This window comes from Cavia porcellus, unplaced genomic scaffold (genome assembly GCF_034190915.1).
Source record: "Cavia porcellus strain 051 isolate PalLab524CR breed Dunkin Hartley unplaced genomic scaffold, mCavPor4.1 scaffold_33, whole genome shotgun sequence".
NCBI lineage: Eukaryota > Metazoa > Chordata > Mammalia > Rodentia > Caviidae > Cavia > Cavia porcellus.
The window spans coordinates 19,513,117-19,532,831 of record NW_026947516.1 but is presented as its reverse complement, the minus strand read 5'-3'; the positions used below and the strand labels follow the sequence as shown (position 1 = coordinate 19,532,831).

Here is a 19,715-nt window from a genome sequence, read left to right as displayed (position 1 = left end):
GGGGAAGCACTGGCGTTTTCTGTCACATTCACCTAATCCAGAATATTGTCAGCAAGAAAGGTTTTGAACTTCAAATAAAACTCACTGATCAGTTTCATTAATTATCTTGTGAGCCTCCTGGGGTATCCTTTAAGGCTACTGCCCTTTGTGCATATGTATCTATTTACCAATAGAATCAGAGCATGTTTTAAAACTCGAGAATTAGAAATATAAAGCCACAACATTTACTAGATTGGCTCTTTTTAAAGTTTAACACATTAATTTAGTAATTTAATATGATGAAGTCAAGTGAAATAAAATCTGAGGCTCTGGCATTCACTGTTCAAGTTATTTAATTTTATTATATTTCAAAAATGAAAAGAATGAAATAATATTTTCCAAAGACCTGATAAATAGTACAGCATCTTCAAACAATTTGAAAGAAAATAAAGTTTAGATTAGAATCTCATCTTACATAATGAATAACATAAATTAAGACATCCTTTAAATCACATGTATCTAGTGAATAGTTACGTTTGTATATAAAGAATATTTGGTTTTCTAGCACCTGGCAAACATTTTATTATTATTTATGACAAATGGCTTACACTATTAACAAGTTTTCAAAGCTTGACAATGTAATAATAAATAATAACAGAATAATATATTTCTCTTAAAAAATAAATTATGAAACATAGCTTAAAACAATCAATTAGAACTAATATATCTTCCAAAGTTTAGAAGGGCAAATGGCTCAGAACTAGGCAAATTAGACACACTGCACAGGATAGAGAGCTTCCCTGCAATGAAACCACTCTAGAGATTGTTTCTGACTCCCTGAAGAGTAAGTTGAGAGGCACCAGTGTTGGCAAATGCTGTATACATATATAGTTAGAGAAAAAACCATCTTAATAATAAAAGGTTCCTCATTACCTCTGTAACAGCCCAAAGAGCCATTTTAAAATCAAAAAGTAAAGACTTATTTGTGTGTATACTTGTGTTCAAATAAAATATAAACGTGAAACAGTGCAAACATGAAAAGCACACGACAGTATCATATTACTTGAGAAAGACACGATGGCTACAGATTTAACTTTAAATTCTCTGCTGAGGTAAAATTCTCATGAACTAAATGATAAAAGTTGTCAATGCCTGGTATTTCCTCTTCCAAATCAAAGTGGTTTGGCTTTGTATGCTGTATGAAATATATCTCTTGCATAAAATATATCTATAAACTATATAATGAAAATAACAAAAAGACGTAAGAGATGAACTTCGAATTTGAATGTGAATACTAACATGTTAAATGGCTTTTAAAGAAGTAGGCTTGATGACAACATAGTTTTCCAATTCTGGATATGACATTTTAAGAGGAACCATTTCTACAAAACAACAACTAAGAACAGCAGCATGAATTGGTAAAAATTTAAATTTCTGAAAACACTTAGGATTTTTCGTCTTTAAGCTTCTCAATGTAGTGGCATAGTTTCAGGGATGGCCCCAGCTTCAAACCCATATGCTTCATGACCACCTCACTGTCGAGCAGCAGCAGGGCTTTCCCATCAATTTCCTACAGAAAGAAGAGAGTTGTAACTATTAATAATACTTTCACATTTGATCACAATGCCTCTCTCTTTATATATAAGAATGTGGGAGTTTTCAAAAATGGCGGCTTGCTCGGGGATTGGGCGGAGAGTCTCTCTGGAGAAATCGTATTAGATGCTAGAATATGACAACATGGAGAGGGCCAGACAAATGGATAACGATTCTTATTACCCAAGACAGCACGGCTGGAGGATTTAAAGTTGTGCTAAGACTGCGAAGGATGATAACGGGAGGCTGCAAATCCTGCGCCTTTAATGCAGCAAACTGACCAGTGGACCCAACAGGAAAAGCTGTGTTGGCTTTTGGTGACTGCTGGAAATTGAGACCCGGGACCCTGCGAAGCAGCCAGGACTGCCCCGCTGCAACAGAGGAGATTGTGAAAAGCTCTGGAGCTCCTAAGCTGAATGCTGTGCAGTTTTCTGACCATTCCACGCTGTGCTGGGAACACAGTGAAGGCAAGCAGTGTAGTGTGCAGTAGACTCAAGAGGAAGACGTGCACCAAGCCCTGGTGAGTACTAGGGACTGGGTCCCGGGGCTGCTGTGGTTGGCCAGAGAACATTTTGGAATAGGGCAGAGCCCGCCACCACGGCAACTTCAATAACACAGAGTCTGGCAGAAGACATCTTAGAGTTGGGCAGAACCTGTGGCTCAGTGACATCACCGAGTTGCCCCTGGCTTAGAGAGGTCTGGTGGAGGACATCTTGAAATTTGGCAGAGCCTGGCACCATGTTGGCTTCAGTGTCATACAGAGAACTAGTGGAAGACATCCTGGAATTGGGCAGACCCACTGTCCTGGGGCTCCTGGCACAGAGAGGTCTGGAAGAGAACAGCTGGGATTGGGGCAGAACCCTGTGCCACAGTGACATTAGTCAGCTGCTTCTGGCACAGAGAGAAATGGCAGGATCTGCTGGGGCTGAACCAAGCCTCTGCTTGGGGCCCAATAAGCAGATACAAAATAGTCGCAACTCTGTGACATCCAGAAAGTACAGCCTAATTTACGATTGACTGGCACAGAGGCTGGAGGCTAGCCTGCACCGTCCCTGCATCCCTGCCTACCCCAGATAACAGCAAATTTGGGAAGTCAGCAAAAACTCAAGTCAGCACGCTTCTGAAAGGCCCTAAGCTATACGGAGGGGGCCAGAGACCCCCAGGACACTCCAGTCTGAAAGAAACCAGAAACATGATAAGAGATAAAAATAAAAAAAAAATCTCCAGCTACCCAACATGAGAAAATAAGCCCAGGAGAAGTAAACACTGAAGAGAACAAGCACAGTAACCATCCAATACTGGACACAGCATCAGCTGAAATTAAAAAATACCTCCATGATCTCATAGATGAATTTAAAGCTGTACTCATGATCCAAGTGAGGCAAGATATAAAGAGACTAATTAAAGAAATGACAAGCCCCGCCCAAGAGAACACAGATGGAAGAACTGAGGAAATCAGAAAAGAAAGAGAAACTTCTGAAGAAGAATTTAAACATAACTTAGAATACATGAAACAGATCCAAAGAGATTACCAGGAAACTAAAAACTCCATTGAACACTGGCAAAATGCCCTGACAGAAACTAAAGACAGTCTTCTGAAACTTGAAGAGAGATTTATGATATATGATCGTGAAAGAAAAAAACCTCTTAAAAATAACAAGGAACCAGAAAGAAACAATTCAAAGGCTAGAAGATGACAAAAGGACACATAACTTAAGAATAAAAAATGTGAGTGAGGAAGCAGGAGCAACCAAAAATGAAATACAAAGAATATTCACAGATATATTAAAGCAAAATTTCCCATGTATAGCAAAAAGAAATGATATCCAGATAAAAGAGGCATACAGAACACCACTACCTACAACCAAAACAGATCTACTCCTAGACATATAATAATCAAGATTCCAGAAATCCACCAAAAGAACAGAATATTAAAAGCAGCCAGAGAAAAGAAGCAGATTACCTACAATGGGAAAATTATCAAAATAACAACAGACTTATTAACACAAACTCGTAAGTCAAGAAGGGAATGGGGAGAAATATTCCAAGTCCTGAAAGAAAATAATATGCAACCAAGGCTCATATACCTGTCAAAACTCTCTCTCAAAATTAATGGAGAAATAAGATGCTTCCAAGACAAGGAGGAACTGTGGGAGTTCGTGGCCACCAATCCAACCCTACAGAGAGTGCTGAAGGACATTCCAGAGAAAGAGAGGAAGGGATACCAGGATTCCAGCAACAGTGGCAGAGAGGCCTCAATCAACGGGGCAGACAGTGGAATGAGAGAGTAAGGTGGACAAACTATAGCAGTAAAGTGGAGTAGCAGACATGAGGCAGAGATGGTAAGCTATAGTCTTTAGTATAGACAGCTCTGAAACACTATAAAAAAGGCAGAGGTCATTGTTAAGAGTGTATCAGGATTTAAAAGACACAGTAGTCTTATCGTCATATTTAGTTTGAATTTAATTTGTTCTGGTCTGTCCACCTATGTCAGATTTGAGGGCACAGACATCTGACCCAAAAATAGCAGGTTATACCATGGTAACTATCCTTACTTTCCCATTAACTTAAACTGAAATCCTGTATTACTTACATTGTCTTATTATGACTGATCTTAATTGAATTCGATTCATAGGACCACGGGTTTGCCTTGGCTGATTTTATTTGAATTTGGTATGCTTGTTAGTATCAACCCTAAAAGTAGAGGCAACTACTCTGAAGATGACAAGATGTAAAGGATATCCATACTGGTATTAATTATTAACAGCTCTCAAATCCTACAATGCTTTCAAAGTTGTGTTTTTATAAAAAGAGGTAATACTATGTTTAACTATATTAAGCTGATGATGTGGACAAATCTATTGAAAATAAGAGAAAACATAGTAACTACAGAAGATCACCTATATTGTGGTCTTAAATGTCTGATCCATTGCATGTTTTTCTAGGAATTTGTTTTGCTGTCTTGTGATTTGTTTTTCCCTATAATACAGAGAGGAAAGATATATCTCATTCACACACGAGATTTTTTAAAAAAATTATTTACGGGAACAGATGATATAATGCAAGATGTAAGAACAGATACTCTGAAGAAGAGACACTAAGAAACCCAATGCTATTGTAGCATTACAATATAAATTCTAGCAATACTATTATTCACTGATCAGAATGATATTAGTCTGGTCTCTTAGGTTCAGTTTCAGCATATGTAAAGATGGGGACGACTACCACAAAGAGAATGAGAGATGCGATATTAGTTATTATTGTCTTCCCCAATGTTAGATCTTGAAGACCTAAAAAGCCTTCATCATCCTGTAATGATTTGATTAGTTCTATAATATGCAATATGTATATAATGTGGGTGAAGATGGGGACAACTATTTGTAAGAAACTAGAGACAGTTTGATAGACAGTGAAGATCTCCAGTGGACTTGCTTTGAAATCTGTATTTCTTTAAATTGTTTTTTAACTGCTTTGTTCTGTTTTGATATGTTTAATCTTACCCTCTTTGAGATGTAAAACAAGTGTGTAGGACTGATAACCATATTACTGAGTTTTTGTTCGATCATTGAGCAGAACTGTTTGCAGTGTCACTTTTTGAATGTCATTTTAAATACTTTAATTTTGTAACCTGAACAGCTATTTCCTAGATGACAATATGTAACTTATCAACCAGTGATTTCTTACTGTTTATTTTTCTGTAATTTTGTATTATTTCTACCCTTTTTTAATCTCCGTGTATTTTTTGTTTCCTTTTCTTTAAATAAAAAAAACTAAAAAAAGAAAAGAATGTGTAAAACACTAGAGAGCAGCTTATTCCAAGTGTGCAGTCCCTGAATACGCGTCTACTTTATAAAAATTATTAAAAACAAAATCTGAAGAGTGAAGCATTTGATACTTTATAAACACCCTGCGAATTTTAAGAAAAAATAAGTTTAATATTTAAAAATGAACTATGTCAAGCCATGCAATTTTAAACACTGGATTATGAATAAAATAGTATGTAATTATGAAAAAAAGATATTTAATATACTAAGCACATGAACACCCATTTAAAGAACTATCATTATGTTACCATTTAAGGATCTAACACTGCACAAAATAACCTTTCTCACAAATGGAAAAATTAGTTGGCAGGGTTTGCCCACCAGCCACACAACTTAGCATCTAATAGAAGGGTCATTTGAAAGGATTATGGCACCAGGAAAACCAGATCAAAAGATACATTACATGTTTCCTCAGGAGGCGATTAAGAGGGTCTGATATTTTAGGATCTGTATGGTTCAGAAACAGGATCACATCTTCCACAGACCAGTTAACAGGGTCATCAGGCAAGGTTAGTCTTCTAACAGCAGCATTAGTTTCAATTGGAGAACTTGTAGCTTGAGTGGGGAGAAAAAAAAAGAAAAGTCATATTTCATCTGATCATTATCTTGAAAGAAGAGATGTTAGGTAGGATGTAATAGCCTCAGTCCTAGAACCTTCTCTTAACTATCCAAGCAAGGACACAAGATTTCAACTGTGAAGTCTAAACAAAACCTACATAAAGATGATCAGGGAATAGCAGCATCCCATCTGACCTCTTGAAACTGCAGAAGCAGCTTCAGAAGTTCCTTTTAAAAGCTTCAGAGATCACACACACAGAAAAGGCTTCACTATTTAAGGTCTTTTTGTCTTCAGGCAAAAGATATGTTATTTGGGTTAAATTAGGTTGATCTAATCTAACCCATTACTCTCAAATTTGTTTCAATGAATTTCTCTTAAATTTTTTCTCTCCCTTCCCCAAAATAGTTTGTTTTGCTAGCTAAAAACAATGGAAAATCCCCAAATTTACTGTTTTATAATTGCTTACATTTGGGTTTTTTTTGTGTTTTGTTTTGTTGTTGCTGTGTGCTAAGGATGGAACTCAGTGCCTTGTGACTATTAGGATGCTTGGCCCAAAATTATTCATTTTAATAAACAAATTTCAATAACCCCATTAACTTCGTGACCCAAACTGGTTTTTTTCCCAAATCTCTCATGAATTCAATATCGTGAGTTTGAAATGACATGTATTACAAATGCACTTTTTGTCTTTTTGAAACAGGATTTCACCATGCAGTTCAGGCTGGCCTTGAACTCACTTTGTAGTCAGCACAAGCAGCATGATTTAACTTGTATTCATCAACTTTAAAAAAAAAAAAAACCAGTGTATTCAATTCAGCATCACTTTTGCTCTTTAAATTTTCATCTTTCATGGCTTAAACATTATTCTGGATTTAGAAGAAAATAAGATTATTTTCTGCTGAACTAACTTTAATATTTTGAAAAGTAACTTCGACATTTAAAAAAATTCTCTTTCATATTTAATTGCATGACAGTAGATATTCTGATTGAAGTTTTATATTTTTAATAAAGAAACACTGAGCTATGAAATAATTTGACCTCAACAGCTATGCTGTTCACTAAGCTGTGCTGACATTTCTTTGTGTCCTGAGAAGTATTCATTTACTGAAAGAGGATGCTGGGCCTGCTAAAGTTAGGATTCACAGAAGGAGGTTTTGGCATTCTCTAGAACCCAGTAACATTGAAACAAATTATCTTTTTTGTATGAATTAGTCAAAGTCACAGCATTTTTTTCCTATCATCTGGTATGTGGTGATCTTAGGAGTGTTTAGAATTATTTATCCAGAGGAAAGGGTGAAGAAAAGTACAAGACTGAAAACATACAATGAGGCATTAAGGATATCAGTGGGGAAGAACTGTGTTAATAAATGAGCACAGTGCCTTGCACATAACGTACAATTAATAAATGTTAATCATTATCATAAATGTCACGTAAAAAGAGCCCTCAAAATAGGAAACAAATACTTTGTACTAGTTTGTAAGAAAGATGTTGAAAAATACAAGTTAAATAGTACTATTTGTAATATGTGTCATTTCAAGCTCACCAAAACTAGATGTGTTTCGGAAGGATGATCTAGTAGGCTCTCTCTCTGGGCTACCCATGGCGAACGTATGTGTCAGGCTGGGCTCTCTCTGGGTGAGAGGAGCTGCAGGTGCTATTGGGGAAACTGCAACAGAGAAGGTGGCATTATCAGGAAACCTGGGGCTGCAGAGCAATTGAGGCGCAGGTATATCATCACTTGTCATACGGTCATGGTGAGTACCGCCACTGAAGATGGATTGAGCTGGCGAACCAGTATATTGCTCGCGTTCCTGTAGAGTTTCCATCTCTCCTGGTAATACTTCGTAATGAAAAGATGAGATCACGTTGTTTCTATCACCAGTATTTTGTGGTCTGCGAACTGGTGAAATTGGGCTGTAACTTTCAGAGTGCGAAAATGAACTGCAATGCCCTGACATCTCCATTTCCTCGGATTTGGCTTTGTTAGAAACTTGGGAACTGGGATGCTTTCTTGAATGTCCCAGTGGCCTCTGAAGTGACACAAACCCAACAAATGGATAAAAAAGACATAAATACTCAATATGTTACTAGTGATTTTCTATGAAACACTGCTCTATATTATTACAATAAATTCTCTTTCAATTTTAAGATTAATGCTTATTTTCCTTCAGCCCTACATCTTAATTGTGCTTCATTTATTTTAAGTACAAACAGAAAAATACTTGTTACATATTTACCAAAATTAAACCTCAGTATTCTTCCAAAAATTTCAGTTCCTGTCTGCTCCTACAGTAAGGGTAGATTAGCCTTGCTAATTTTACAGTTACTAGTTCTATATCAGTTCCTCCTGACTGGCATCTTTAAAAGACAGAACAATCATAGTTATGACAATATTTTAGCGCTACTTACACGATAGGACCAAGAGTATTTCGTTCGTGAGCGTTCAATTTTTGACAACTTTCTGTCAATAATATCGAATTTCTTATCCAGTTGTTGAACAGCATCATATATAATCTATTATAGTAAAAGGCATTATTAGTTATTTCAAAAGAAAAGTAACATGTGAGAATCCTACTGAGCTAAATTTTAACTGCAAGACACAAGGAAAGTTCTCAAAGCTCCAGAAATAACTTCTTTCCTATCTGAGGCCTAGGTGTGGGCGACACAGAGTCCATCTCGCTGAGACAAGGAGCCCAGACCTGCCACTATCCTACTCAAACTCACAGGGACATTGGAAGGAGAAAGCAAATGCATCAGAGGCCTTCTACACCATCCCATTTATGATGTGGTCATTTCACACAAAGGAAGGTACTATTTCAGGAAAGAAACACTCAGATCTGCTTAAGGTCAAAGAGTGAACTTCCATGCAATGCCTTAAACAGTGAATTTTCTGCTCTGAAAAGAACATGGAATCAAATATAACAGATGTCACTTTTGGCTTCAACATATTTTATAATCATGCAGTTAACAAACTTACAAAACTAGTGAGTGCACAACTCCCACACATCCATCAAGTAAAAATGTAATAAAAATGTGAGGATTCTTAAAATACACAGAAATTTCAACCAAAAGGAAAATAAAAGGTCAGAAAGACTTCCTCATTCATCCATTCATTCAAATGAGCACTTATTGAGGGGCTACTACCAGTCAGATCTACTTTGCTGGGAACATAAACTTTAAAAAACAAAATAAAAAACTGCACCCCTGTCCTGGAGGAATGGCCATCTTTACTGGTAGAGAGAGCAGATGGTTTCAACAGAACAAGTATCTAAAAGTCTGGAACAGTGGCTCTCAAATTGTGGGCCATTGATCAGAACCATCACCTGCGAGCCTGCCAGACAGCAGCAATGCAGCTCCACCTAAGCCTACTGAATGGAGACCTGAGTGGGCTGGAATGTCAGCAAACCTCCAGGTGCTCCCAAAATGTACTCCAGTGGGAGAACTGTGGGCCTGCAGTGCTGAGACAAACAGTGCAGAGTTCTGCCACTTACTAGCCGTGTGACCTTGGTCAAGTCACATGACTTCCCTGTGCTTCGATTTCCTCATGCACAGACCTGGGATGAAAATATCTCCTGGGATCCTCCTGGTGACAGAACCTTACTATAGCCTCATGTTAATACTAACAGTAATGGGGCTGGGGATTTAGCTCAGCGGCATAAGCACCTGCCTTGCAAGCAGGTGGTCGTGAAGCAGGCGGTTGTGAGTTCGATCCCCGGTACCAATAAAAAGTTAAAAAAAAAATACTAACAGTAACAACACCGACACGACTGGCCCAACAGTCTCAGAGCTCTATTAGTATTATTGCTGTTATCGTCAACAGCGCCATGACACAGATAAGCACCAAAGGCTAAGCACACCCAGAAGTGCAGGACTGAAACCAATGTGGTAGTTAGGGAGGCTTCTCAGTGATGATATCGTCTGGGTTGAGAGGGAAAGGAGAGAAGGCATTCACCAGGCGAAAATGCATGGAAGGTCAGACAGGGCAGAAAAGAACAGTGTGTTCCCAACCACAGAGAGAAAATAGGAAGACAGATGTTCAGCTGGTGAGGAAAAACTCCCTGCTGCTTCAGCCACCTCTGCACATCTTCCCCTCAAGGCATGAGTGGTCCCAGTAAAGATCCCACTTCTTTTTTTTTATCCTTTTTTTAAAAAAAAACTTTTTTATACTTTTTTTTATTTTAAAGAGATTAAGACAAAAGAGAACAGAACAAAGCAGATCACAACAGAACAATGTAAGCAACACAGCACTTCACAACAAGACAACCGGTTATTAACAGTACCTACCATAACGTCTCTTTCTTTGAAATAGCTGAGCTTACTTCACATACAATAATATCAAATATAACGAAACAGTATAAAATCATTCAAGAGAATGAAACCATTACAGGGCATTCAGAACCAAATAACAGAAAATGAAAAATGGCTACTACATTATCTCATTTTCCATAAAAAATTGTTGATACTATCACACATATTAAATCCAGTAAGACACAACATGATAGAACCAATGGAAACAGAAGAACAAAAAACATGGTAGGATTTCAAAGCAAGATGATATTAAATCAGCAATGGCTGCCATAATGTCTTGTTTTCTTCAAAATAGCTGTTCATACCCACAACGTAATAAAATCAAACAAAACAGAATAAAACGATTCCAACTAATGAATGAAAACACAAGGCTTCAAGGCAACGTAATGGGGAATCATGATTACCATAAACTCTTATGTACTCTTATCATTTCTTACACTAGGGAGACTATATGGTATTTACACATGTCAGTTTGATTTATTTTGCTTATGAGTATGGTCTCAAGTTGCTTCCATTTATTTATAAATATCTCAATGTGATCATTCTTTATAGCTGAGTAGTACTCCAATGCATAAAAATACCACAAATTTTTTACATATTCCTCAGTTGATGGACACTTAGGTTATTTCCAAGATCTGGCTATTACAAATTGTGCTGCTATAAACATGGGTGCACATATATCACTGTGGTATGATGTGTTCAGTTCTTCTGGGAATATGCCTAGAAGTGGAATAGCTGGGTCAAATGGGACTTCCCACTTCTGTCTTCAATGGGAAAAAGGAGAAAGATGCATGCAGACTTCTACTTTTCAAAGTATGCCAGCTCATTCTATACAGGAAAATTTAGAGGTTAAGAAACACATTTTTATAAACTTGCATTACCTCTGGGGTATGTAGATCACAAAACCCTTGAATTATATACTTCTATCAATCTCTACCAACATGCTTATTTTTTACAAAATTCCACTTTTTAAAAGACAAGATCTCCCTATAGTAGTTCGGGCTAGCCTGGACTTATTATATAACCCAGGTTGGCCTGGAACTCAAGGTGATCCTCCTGCCTTACCCTCCCAGGTGCTGGGATTACAAGTGTATGCCACCACGCCCAGCTCCACAAAATATTGATGGGCTGCAATTTTGCTTCAGTGGAGATATCTTGTTCTGCATTTAAGCATATACTAAGTTCCATCCAAACAGCCAATATCCCTTAAAGATTTTGTAGGGGAAATTACTCAATGTGAAGCAATCTAGATGAGAGACATAACTACATTTGATCACTAGTTATTTTAAAAAGGCTCTAAAGTCCATATCTTGCTATTTCAAAAATTTCATCTGCAAATCCTATTCTAACTAGAAACTGTTAAAAAATAATCACAGTGGGGTGGTAACAGTAAATAATTCTACATTGCAAGATTTCTATAAATTGTTCACTTTCTCATTATATGAGATCAGGTGAATTTTCACTTTTACATTTCCAAAAAACACATTAAATAGACAGAATTTTCATACCTGACAATGGCCAATGATATCCAGAAATGGTCTTAGCCTCTCATCTGTTTGGGCTCTGTCATATTGAAACTGTTCCTGCTATAATATTTTAAAAGTAATTAATGATCTCACTTCTGTAAAAGACACACTGTGTACTAGGGAGAAAAACTGCTTTATACTTATCTGTTTAAATTTTTATTTTTCAGCAATCTTTCAAAAGTTTTAATATAAAGCAGAAATAAAATTTCACACTATTATGAGGATGGAAATAACAATTATCAATTAAGAAGAGAGGCAAGGTGGAGGCTGGAGATTTAGCTCAGCAGCATAAGTGCTTGCCTTGCAAGCAGGCAGTTGTGAGTTCGATCCCCAGTACCGACAAAAAGGAAAAAGACAAAAAAAAAAAGAGAGGCAAGGAAAGAACTGGCCTTTTAAAAGAATCTTACTTTAAATTTTCAGTACAAAACTGCTTTGAATTTCCTACTACAGAAGAAAACGGGAGAAATAAAACAGTTAAGAGCTCACTGTCTAATCAAGGAAGCATACAAATTCAACAGGAAGAAATACTTTATTAAGTATACAAAGAATTTAAACCCTTTTCTTGAAAATGGTAAAATTTTTAATAGCAAGTAATATTACTTACAGGATTCATATATGTGTTGTCCTCTGGAGAGGGATAAAGAATAGTGCTCTGTTCGGCAATATCAACATATTCATCCTCTCCATGACTGGGGCTTTGTGACCTTGCCTGAGGAACATTTATTAAGAAAAGGAAAGATAAAAGAACTAATAAAAAAGCTAAGGAGTTTAATTTCACTTTTAAGAAGCTCCAAAGGCCTATTTGTGAAGGACCTTTGCCCATTATAAGTACTATGACTACATAATGAGTGTACTTGCAAAACTGTGTTCTCATTAACCCTTCTACACATAAGACAACATTTTCCACTGAGCTTAACCCCTTATGTACTTAGGGTAGAAAGACTTATCTACATGAAAACTGTTTTAAAAGCAAACATTTCTAACCATGAACAAAAGAATGTTACATTGCTTTTGATTTTTAAACAATCCAACAGTGCCACTGTGTGGTCAAAATAGGAAATACTTAAACACTTATTTTTTCTTGATAAATTAATTTCTAAATCACCTTAAAGCATTTTTGGGAAGGGATATAAATAACCATTAAATTTCAAATTAATAAGTTTGGTTTTTTGAACTAATTATGAATTCTAAGAATAATTTTCAGATTAAACAGATTTCAATTGCTTCTGGATCTTTTGACTAAGATTGAGTGAAAATAAAATCATTTGGTGGCTATGTATGCTTCTGTTTCAAAGTACACAAAAGAAATTACTTGGCTTTGAGCTATGCATTATTACTTATTTTAAAATACCATCTTATTCTTGTATAGGGACTTTGCTTTTCAAAGTGTTTTCACATAATTATGTCAAAACTGACTTTTGGTAGGTAGTTAAATTATCTCTAAAAATGAGAAACATTAGGTGGTACAAAGACTAAATGTTTCGCGTTTGAGCCACATTTGTATAGTTTAGTAATCTATATTTTGGTTTGCAGCCAGTAGAAACACATCAGTATGTAACAGAAATGCAAAAATAGCACAGTCACTTTGAAAAACTATTTGGGAGATTCCCATGAAATTAAATTTACATCAACTCTATGATCTAACAATTCAACTTCAATTTACTCTAAAGAAATGCTGTGTTCACAAAGACACTTGTACCCTGATGTTCACAGAAGTTTTATAACATTGTCAAAACTCATAACAAAATTTCACTTATGATCTATGTATGCATTTAACTATGTAATTACTAAATTTAGAAAAGAACTATATAAAATTATGAAAAGAACATAGACATTTTCTACTTAATATACAAACCACATTAACCTCACTGGCGCTGGTACACATTGTGTACTTCCTCTGAGTTGAGCCTAATTATTTGTGAAACTGCTTAGTCACCTAAGAGTGGCAAACCTTCTACTCCTGAAAAGCAATACATAAAAAAGTTACTTAATATACTTACTACCTAAGTAACCTTAATATGGATATTTCAGAAAGACATCTCAAGTCAAATTGGAGTTTAGAGAGTGACAAAATAATCTTTTCATTAGCAGTTTATTTCTTGAGGGGCTGGGTACCAGGGATCACACCCAAACATGTCCTTAGTTGGTCAATCAAGCAACCTGTATACCACTGAGCTACAATCTCAGCTCCTCCATGGGCAATTTGGAATCCTTTTTAAATTTTTTTCCCATACTTGGAATCAAATCAAGAGTTTTGCAAGTGCTACAAGAGCTCTACCATGGAGTTACATTTTGCAGCACTAGATCATGACTTTAAAAACTGAAAGGCCACACTGCTAATGACTAGAATTAAAAATCAAAGTTAAATACAATCCCAAACTGTGAACTGAACGCTTTATAACTTAAAATCTACTGAGTATATATATATATATATATATATATATATATATATGCTGGAAACAACTGATCAAGAAACGTGATTGCTAACCACTTCTATAAAGGAACTCAAAAAAGTGCTTTTCACTCAAGCAGTGCCTCCAAAAGTTACACCAGTGGTCTGTGCTAGACTGGGCCCTCTCGAAGCATGAAACAGAAAACCTGGGAGACATTGCCTCTGCACCTGGGGTGCAAACACACTGAGTGTAGCTCCCCACTTCATTTCAATTGCCTTACTAGTTAGACTTTTGGTTAAATCTAGATAAATTGATGTGAAATATAAGCCTGAAATTTGAGAATTCTAAAGGTTCAGATGTGCCTCAGAGTCACATAACTATGGAGCAAACGAGAACAAGACACGGACTACAACACCACCATATTCTATCTGTTACTTCAGATCTGATTTTAACAGCTCTGTCACGGGTACTGGAGGGATACCTTAGTTACATTCACTTTATCCATCCTGACCCACAGCAGCAATGAGAGGCACAACTAAGAGATTCAAGTTTCATCTCTTTCCTGCTTCCCAGACCAATGTATAAAAATTTCAAGTTACAAAACACTTTCAATTTGAGTTTTAATTTCCACCAAATTGTACTTTTTAAAACTATGTTTTTATTCTGACTCTAACATAAGCAACAAGCAGACTGTGATGTACTCACATAAGTGAAGACTAACCGCAATGAGAATAAGCCAACTACTGTTGCCCCCAGCAAGAATTAACCTCACAAGCACAACCTTGAGTTAAAGAAGTCCATGCAAATAAGAGAACAGCAGACAATTCAATTCATATAAAGGTCGAAACTAGGCAAAGCATGCAGGAGAAGTTTTTCCAAACCACCACCTTTAAATACACTATAGTCACTTTAACAAATATTTAGTACTCTACCTTGTAAATACTCTCATGATTTATTTAAATTATGAATATTCAAGTTACTCTAAAGTTTTGCTCTTTTAAAGAACGCTGAAAAACAAGCTTGCACTGCTGCAAGATGTTTTATGGAAAAGATTCCTAGAAGTACAAATATTGGATCAATAAATTAGAAACAAAAGTGTTGTTGTATTGAAAGTACTTTCAAAAGTATTTGAAAGTTTTCCCCTAGCTATGCCAAGCTAAAGAGGGCTGCTGGAGTTAGTCCACAACACACTAAGTATTCTGCTGATTATGCACACAGGTTGAAACCAGAACAAACAATAGATAGTATCCAATGACTTTTTTTTCTGTACTGGGGATTGAACTCTCGGACTTGCCCTTGCCAAGCAGGTGCTTACACCGCTAGCTCAATCGCTGTCCCAAATGGCTTTTTGGATCAGACGATTAAATTACTTTTCTCTTTTGACTTACTGTTGTAACATACTAATACCTTTCTTGACATTCTTAGGGTGAGATATCCAGCCAGTTAGATAGCAAAGGCTTTCAATTGGTGGGTATTTTATTTAGAAACTGGTTGCATCTCTACGATCTTATACTGGTACATTTCTCACAATCAATGAATGAGCGAATATTGGTGTGTTTTTATAAACTCTTGGTATCAAGACTGCTCTGGAAAATTAATTGGGAAGTCTTCCATCTCTTTTTACAAAAGTTTCTTTCTGAAAAAGTTTACATCATGCCAGAATTTCTGTGTCTTAAAGGTTTGAACGAATGTTAGAAAAAAAAAAAAACCATACGGGCACAGATTTTATAACATTTTCTAAGTTATTCCATGTTTACTGTTCTATTCAAATTATTCTTTTTCTTGAATTGTTTTGACAAATTACTTTTACCTGGAAGGACAGTAATTTCATCACTATTACAGATTTGCTAACAAAATCAGTTTAAAAATCATTACCTCTAACTTAATTTGGATTCTATTTTTTTCTTGATTAGATATTCTATCTCACTAATTTACTGACAGCTTTGTGAAGTAGTTTCTGTTATCTCCATTTTCCTTATAAGAAAACTGAGGCAAAGAATACTTACGTAATTCACCTAAGTCTCATAACTAGGCAGTGTTGCAATGATCTTTGATCTTCTTTGCTCTATTTTTAAAATCACTGGGGAGCCCTTCGATAACAATTACACAATAAACTCCAGACTCCTACCATGGCTTGCAAAGTCCTTAAGGACTCTGCCCATCCCTCATAGGTCACCTCTTACCACTTGGCTCTTTACTCATAACCCAAAATATTTACTATCTGTCATGTTGCAGACAAAGTGTGGCTATGACCACCATAAATTTATAGGCAGACAATTCCTGATTTGGATTAATTACAGTGCTGCCAATACTCAGTCACAGATAAACACAGGAGCAGTGTGCATTAAGCCTGCCATTGTGCTTCTAACAGTTTTATCTTTATGACACATTTACAAATCAACACTGATCTTGTATTCTGAGATTCTGGCTCCTGTCATATCCTGAGCACTCTCTCCATCTAGGAGAATCTATTTAACTTCAAGATTTAATTCAAGTTCTACCTCCAAAAAGCAAAGGTACCATGTCAACAATCACCCTATTTAGATGGGACACTGCCTTCCCCACGAGAACACTTATACTTTAATATTCTCAAGGCAACTATTGTACATGTCTAGTTTCGTAAGAGGCCGGATCAAACAGCAGTAAGCCTTTAGTTTTGTAATCAGAATATCTGGGTTTGGATCTCACCTCCTGCATTTACTATGTCACTTTAGACAACTTAATAATTTTGTTTCCATTTTTAAGAGTCTGTACAATAGAGATAAAAACAATGTAAACCTCATAGGGTTATTAAGACAAAACAAACAAATGTTTAAAACAATGCCTGGCAGAGACAGCAAGTGGCCCCACTGTATAGGCCAACTACTATTTTAGTGTTCACCATATCTACACTACAGAACCACTAGTTTTTAAACCACATATGCAAAAAATTTTCAGTCACAATATGTTTGCAATGTGCACCGCATAAATAGGATCTGTACACTGCAGATATAGCAATTCTTTCTTGTAAAGTGCAAGATGCTGCGCTTTAGTGAGAAATGCTTGAATCCAAATTCAAATTGCAGTGTTTGCTATTTTACATTAGGCAGGCATTTAACCTTTCTGTTCCTCAATATTTTAAACCTGAAAAACAGGAATATTGTCTACCTCCACTGATCTCTGTAAAACTAAATGACAGTTAAGCACTCAGCATCATGTATGGTTAATGTCAAGCACATCATAAACCAGTTCATTTTCACCTGTTTCCATAAGGTACAAGATTATTGCTTTTAAAACATTATCTTAGAGCTCAACATGACTAGATCACATAAAATGCGTTACAATCTTTAAATCCAAAAGCCCATCAAAATGGGTTTACTTAAAACAAACTCAAATTTTACGAGAGAAATCCAAACTTTTGACAACGGAAGAAAATAAGTCATCCGATTTTTTTAAAGACTTTTTTTTTGGGGGGGGGGTGTTTACCGGGCATCAAACTCACTACCTTGCCAGGCAGACACTTATGCCACTCAGCTAAATCCCCGGCTTAAAGGCCATTTTTAAAAAGACATGAAAAACATTTGCCATCAATTTATCCAACCAAAGACAGTTCACAAAAAGGGCTGAAAACACGGCGATATCCTCGGACCTCTACGAAAAAAATACAAGGCAAATTATGACTACCCCTAAATGACTCCAATTCATAAAGAAACAAAACGGCGGATAACACAAAAGCCAATCACTTTCTCAATCCTCTGTCAAGACTTTGGCCCATCCAACTCCAGAGACCAGTAGAGTCCGCCAAAGGCCGGAATAAAGCAGCGAAATCCCAGCCCAGCCCGGGCACAGAGCTGCTGCACAGTTAGAAGGGCTGGCGGCGGGCACCAACGCCTTCGCCGCCTTACAGGGTCCCAACATCTTTCACTTTTACTCGCCTCCAGCGGCTCCCGACACGTGGCAACGTCTCCACAACACCCTACATCTTTCTTTACTTTTTTCTTCCACGGTATATTTACACTAAAAGGGTGAGGCTATACAATCTTTGACCAAACGCGGTCACCATCACAGCCCTCAAATCCACCTTTCCAATCTCAAGAGACGCTGTGGCAGTCAACTCGCGAACCTGCGACATCTTTAAGTCTGAGAGTTGGGGTCCCGCCTCATCCCCACTCGCCTCCGTCACGCAGGGCAAAGGATGGAAAACCATCCCCTCCCGCCCCGGGAGTCCGCGCCAAGCCCTTCTCGGGGCTGCGGTCCTCAGCCTCTGCGCTCCCGCACACCCCAGACTGAAAAGTTCAAGAAGTGGAAAAAATAACTTACTTTTTCTGGTCCTCGGCCTCTCGCTGCAGCCTCCACAAGATGCAGAAGAAGCTGGCAAGGGCCGGCTGCTGGGTGTGGCCGTTAAAAGTCACGAGGACCCTTACAACGGTCTTTTTGCCGGAAACCACGTCTGGTTTCGCGACACGTGAATGTCGCGAGCCTAGACGGCGCGCGGACCGGGGACTGGCGGGGCTTTCGCTAGTCCTCTCGCTGCAGGGCAGGGGGGCGGGGACAACCTTGGCGACCAATCAGCGGCTGCCTATGGACTCTGATTCCCCCCCCCCCAGTTAGTCCAGTCAATCTGGTGGATCCTTAAGCAGGGGAGCGTTGCTAAGGAGACAGCGGAGGGGAGGGGGCTTGTCACCCGCCCTGAGGCAGAGATGCCAGTCGCCTTACTGTTATAGCTGGGCATCAAATCTCGGATTTCTGCTACCTGACACCTGCCAAGTCGGAATGCGGCTGTAGGAGAGAGGAGTGCGCAGTGCGAACCCCTGGTATTGATAACTCATCCTGGCTGCAGCTGTTCTAGGGGGACACCTAGCAAGGGTGAGGCAACTGGGCGCGTGATCTCCCATTTTCACTGTTTGCTCATTTGAAGCTTACTGGCCTTTACACCTCCCCCCCCATGGCTGAGATGTCCATGTTGACTGGGTTCTAGGGGTGCAGTCAGTGCTTAAATTTGAATGTACAGAGGTGCCTGGCTTTAGTAGTTGCCTGTTTGGTGTGGTAAAAACCCGAGGAAAATGACTTCCAGTCTTCAACAAGCACAAATTGGAGTAGAGAACTGACACAGATCCTGGAGCCACGCTTGCTGGTTTTGAACCCCAGGGCCATCATTTAATTGCTGTATGGATTTGGGCAAGCCAAGTAACCAACCTGTGCGGTTTGCCTATCTGTGAAATGGACACAATAGCGAGAATACATGAGACAGCATAGGAAAACACTTAGAACTAGTGCAGAAGTCTGCTTTACATAAGGTGACTTTACAGGCCGTGTGACATATTGTTTTACATATATCAAAGGATGCTCATTTTGAGGAGCAGGCACGGTCTGAACACTTACCAAAGTCAAAGCAGACAGATATTTCAAAGTAAAACCATCAATCTTTTCCTGGCCTAGAAAGATTTACAGTGAAAGTAGCTTCTATGTTGGAATGAGTTTTTCTCTGACAAATACAAAACGTGGTTGGTGCCCATTCTAGATACTATATTTTTTGTTCCAATTTTTGCTGTA

At 37.7% G+C, this 19,715-nt stretch overlaps 1 protein-coding gene across 5 annotated transcripts; it reads right to left on the bottom strand.

Moving 5' to 3' along the window:
* Positions 1 to 314: 314 nt before the first annotated feature.
* On the bottom strand, positions 315 to 18,658 carry Scml1 (Scm polycomb group protein like 1). Of its 5 annotated transcripts, XM_013148902.3 has the most exons (8): positions 13,655 to 18,463; positions 12,395 to 12,499; positions 11,773 to 11,850; positions 8,366 to 8,470; positions 7,719 to 7,986; positions 7,500 to 7,622; positions 5,800 to 5,951; positions 315 to 1,549 (listed from the first exon to the last, which is right to left on the bottom strand). In XM_013148902.3, exons 1-8 carry the CDS (start codon positions 13,673 to 13,675, stop codon positions 1,424 to 1,426), a joined length of 978 nt encoding a protein of 325 aa, XP_013004356.2. In that variant the 5' UTR covers positions 13,676 to 18,463; the 3' UTR covers positions 315 to 1,423. The 5 variants fall into 5 exon arrangements, with proteins under 5 accessions (XP_013004356.2, XP_005002255.2, XP_013004354.2 ...); XM_005002198.4 differs by lacking the exon at positions 13,655 to 18,463 and adding an exon at positions 18,483 to 18,658 and having other exon boundaries at positions 7,500 to 7,986; XM_013148900.3 differs by having other exon boundaries at positions 7,500 to 7,986; positions 13,655 to 18,462.
* Positions 18,659 to 19,715: the final 1,057 nt, after the last annotated feature.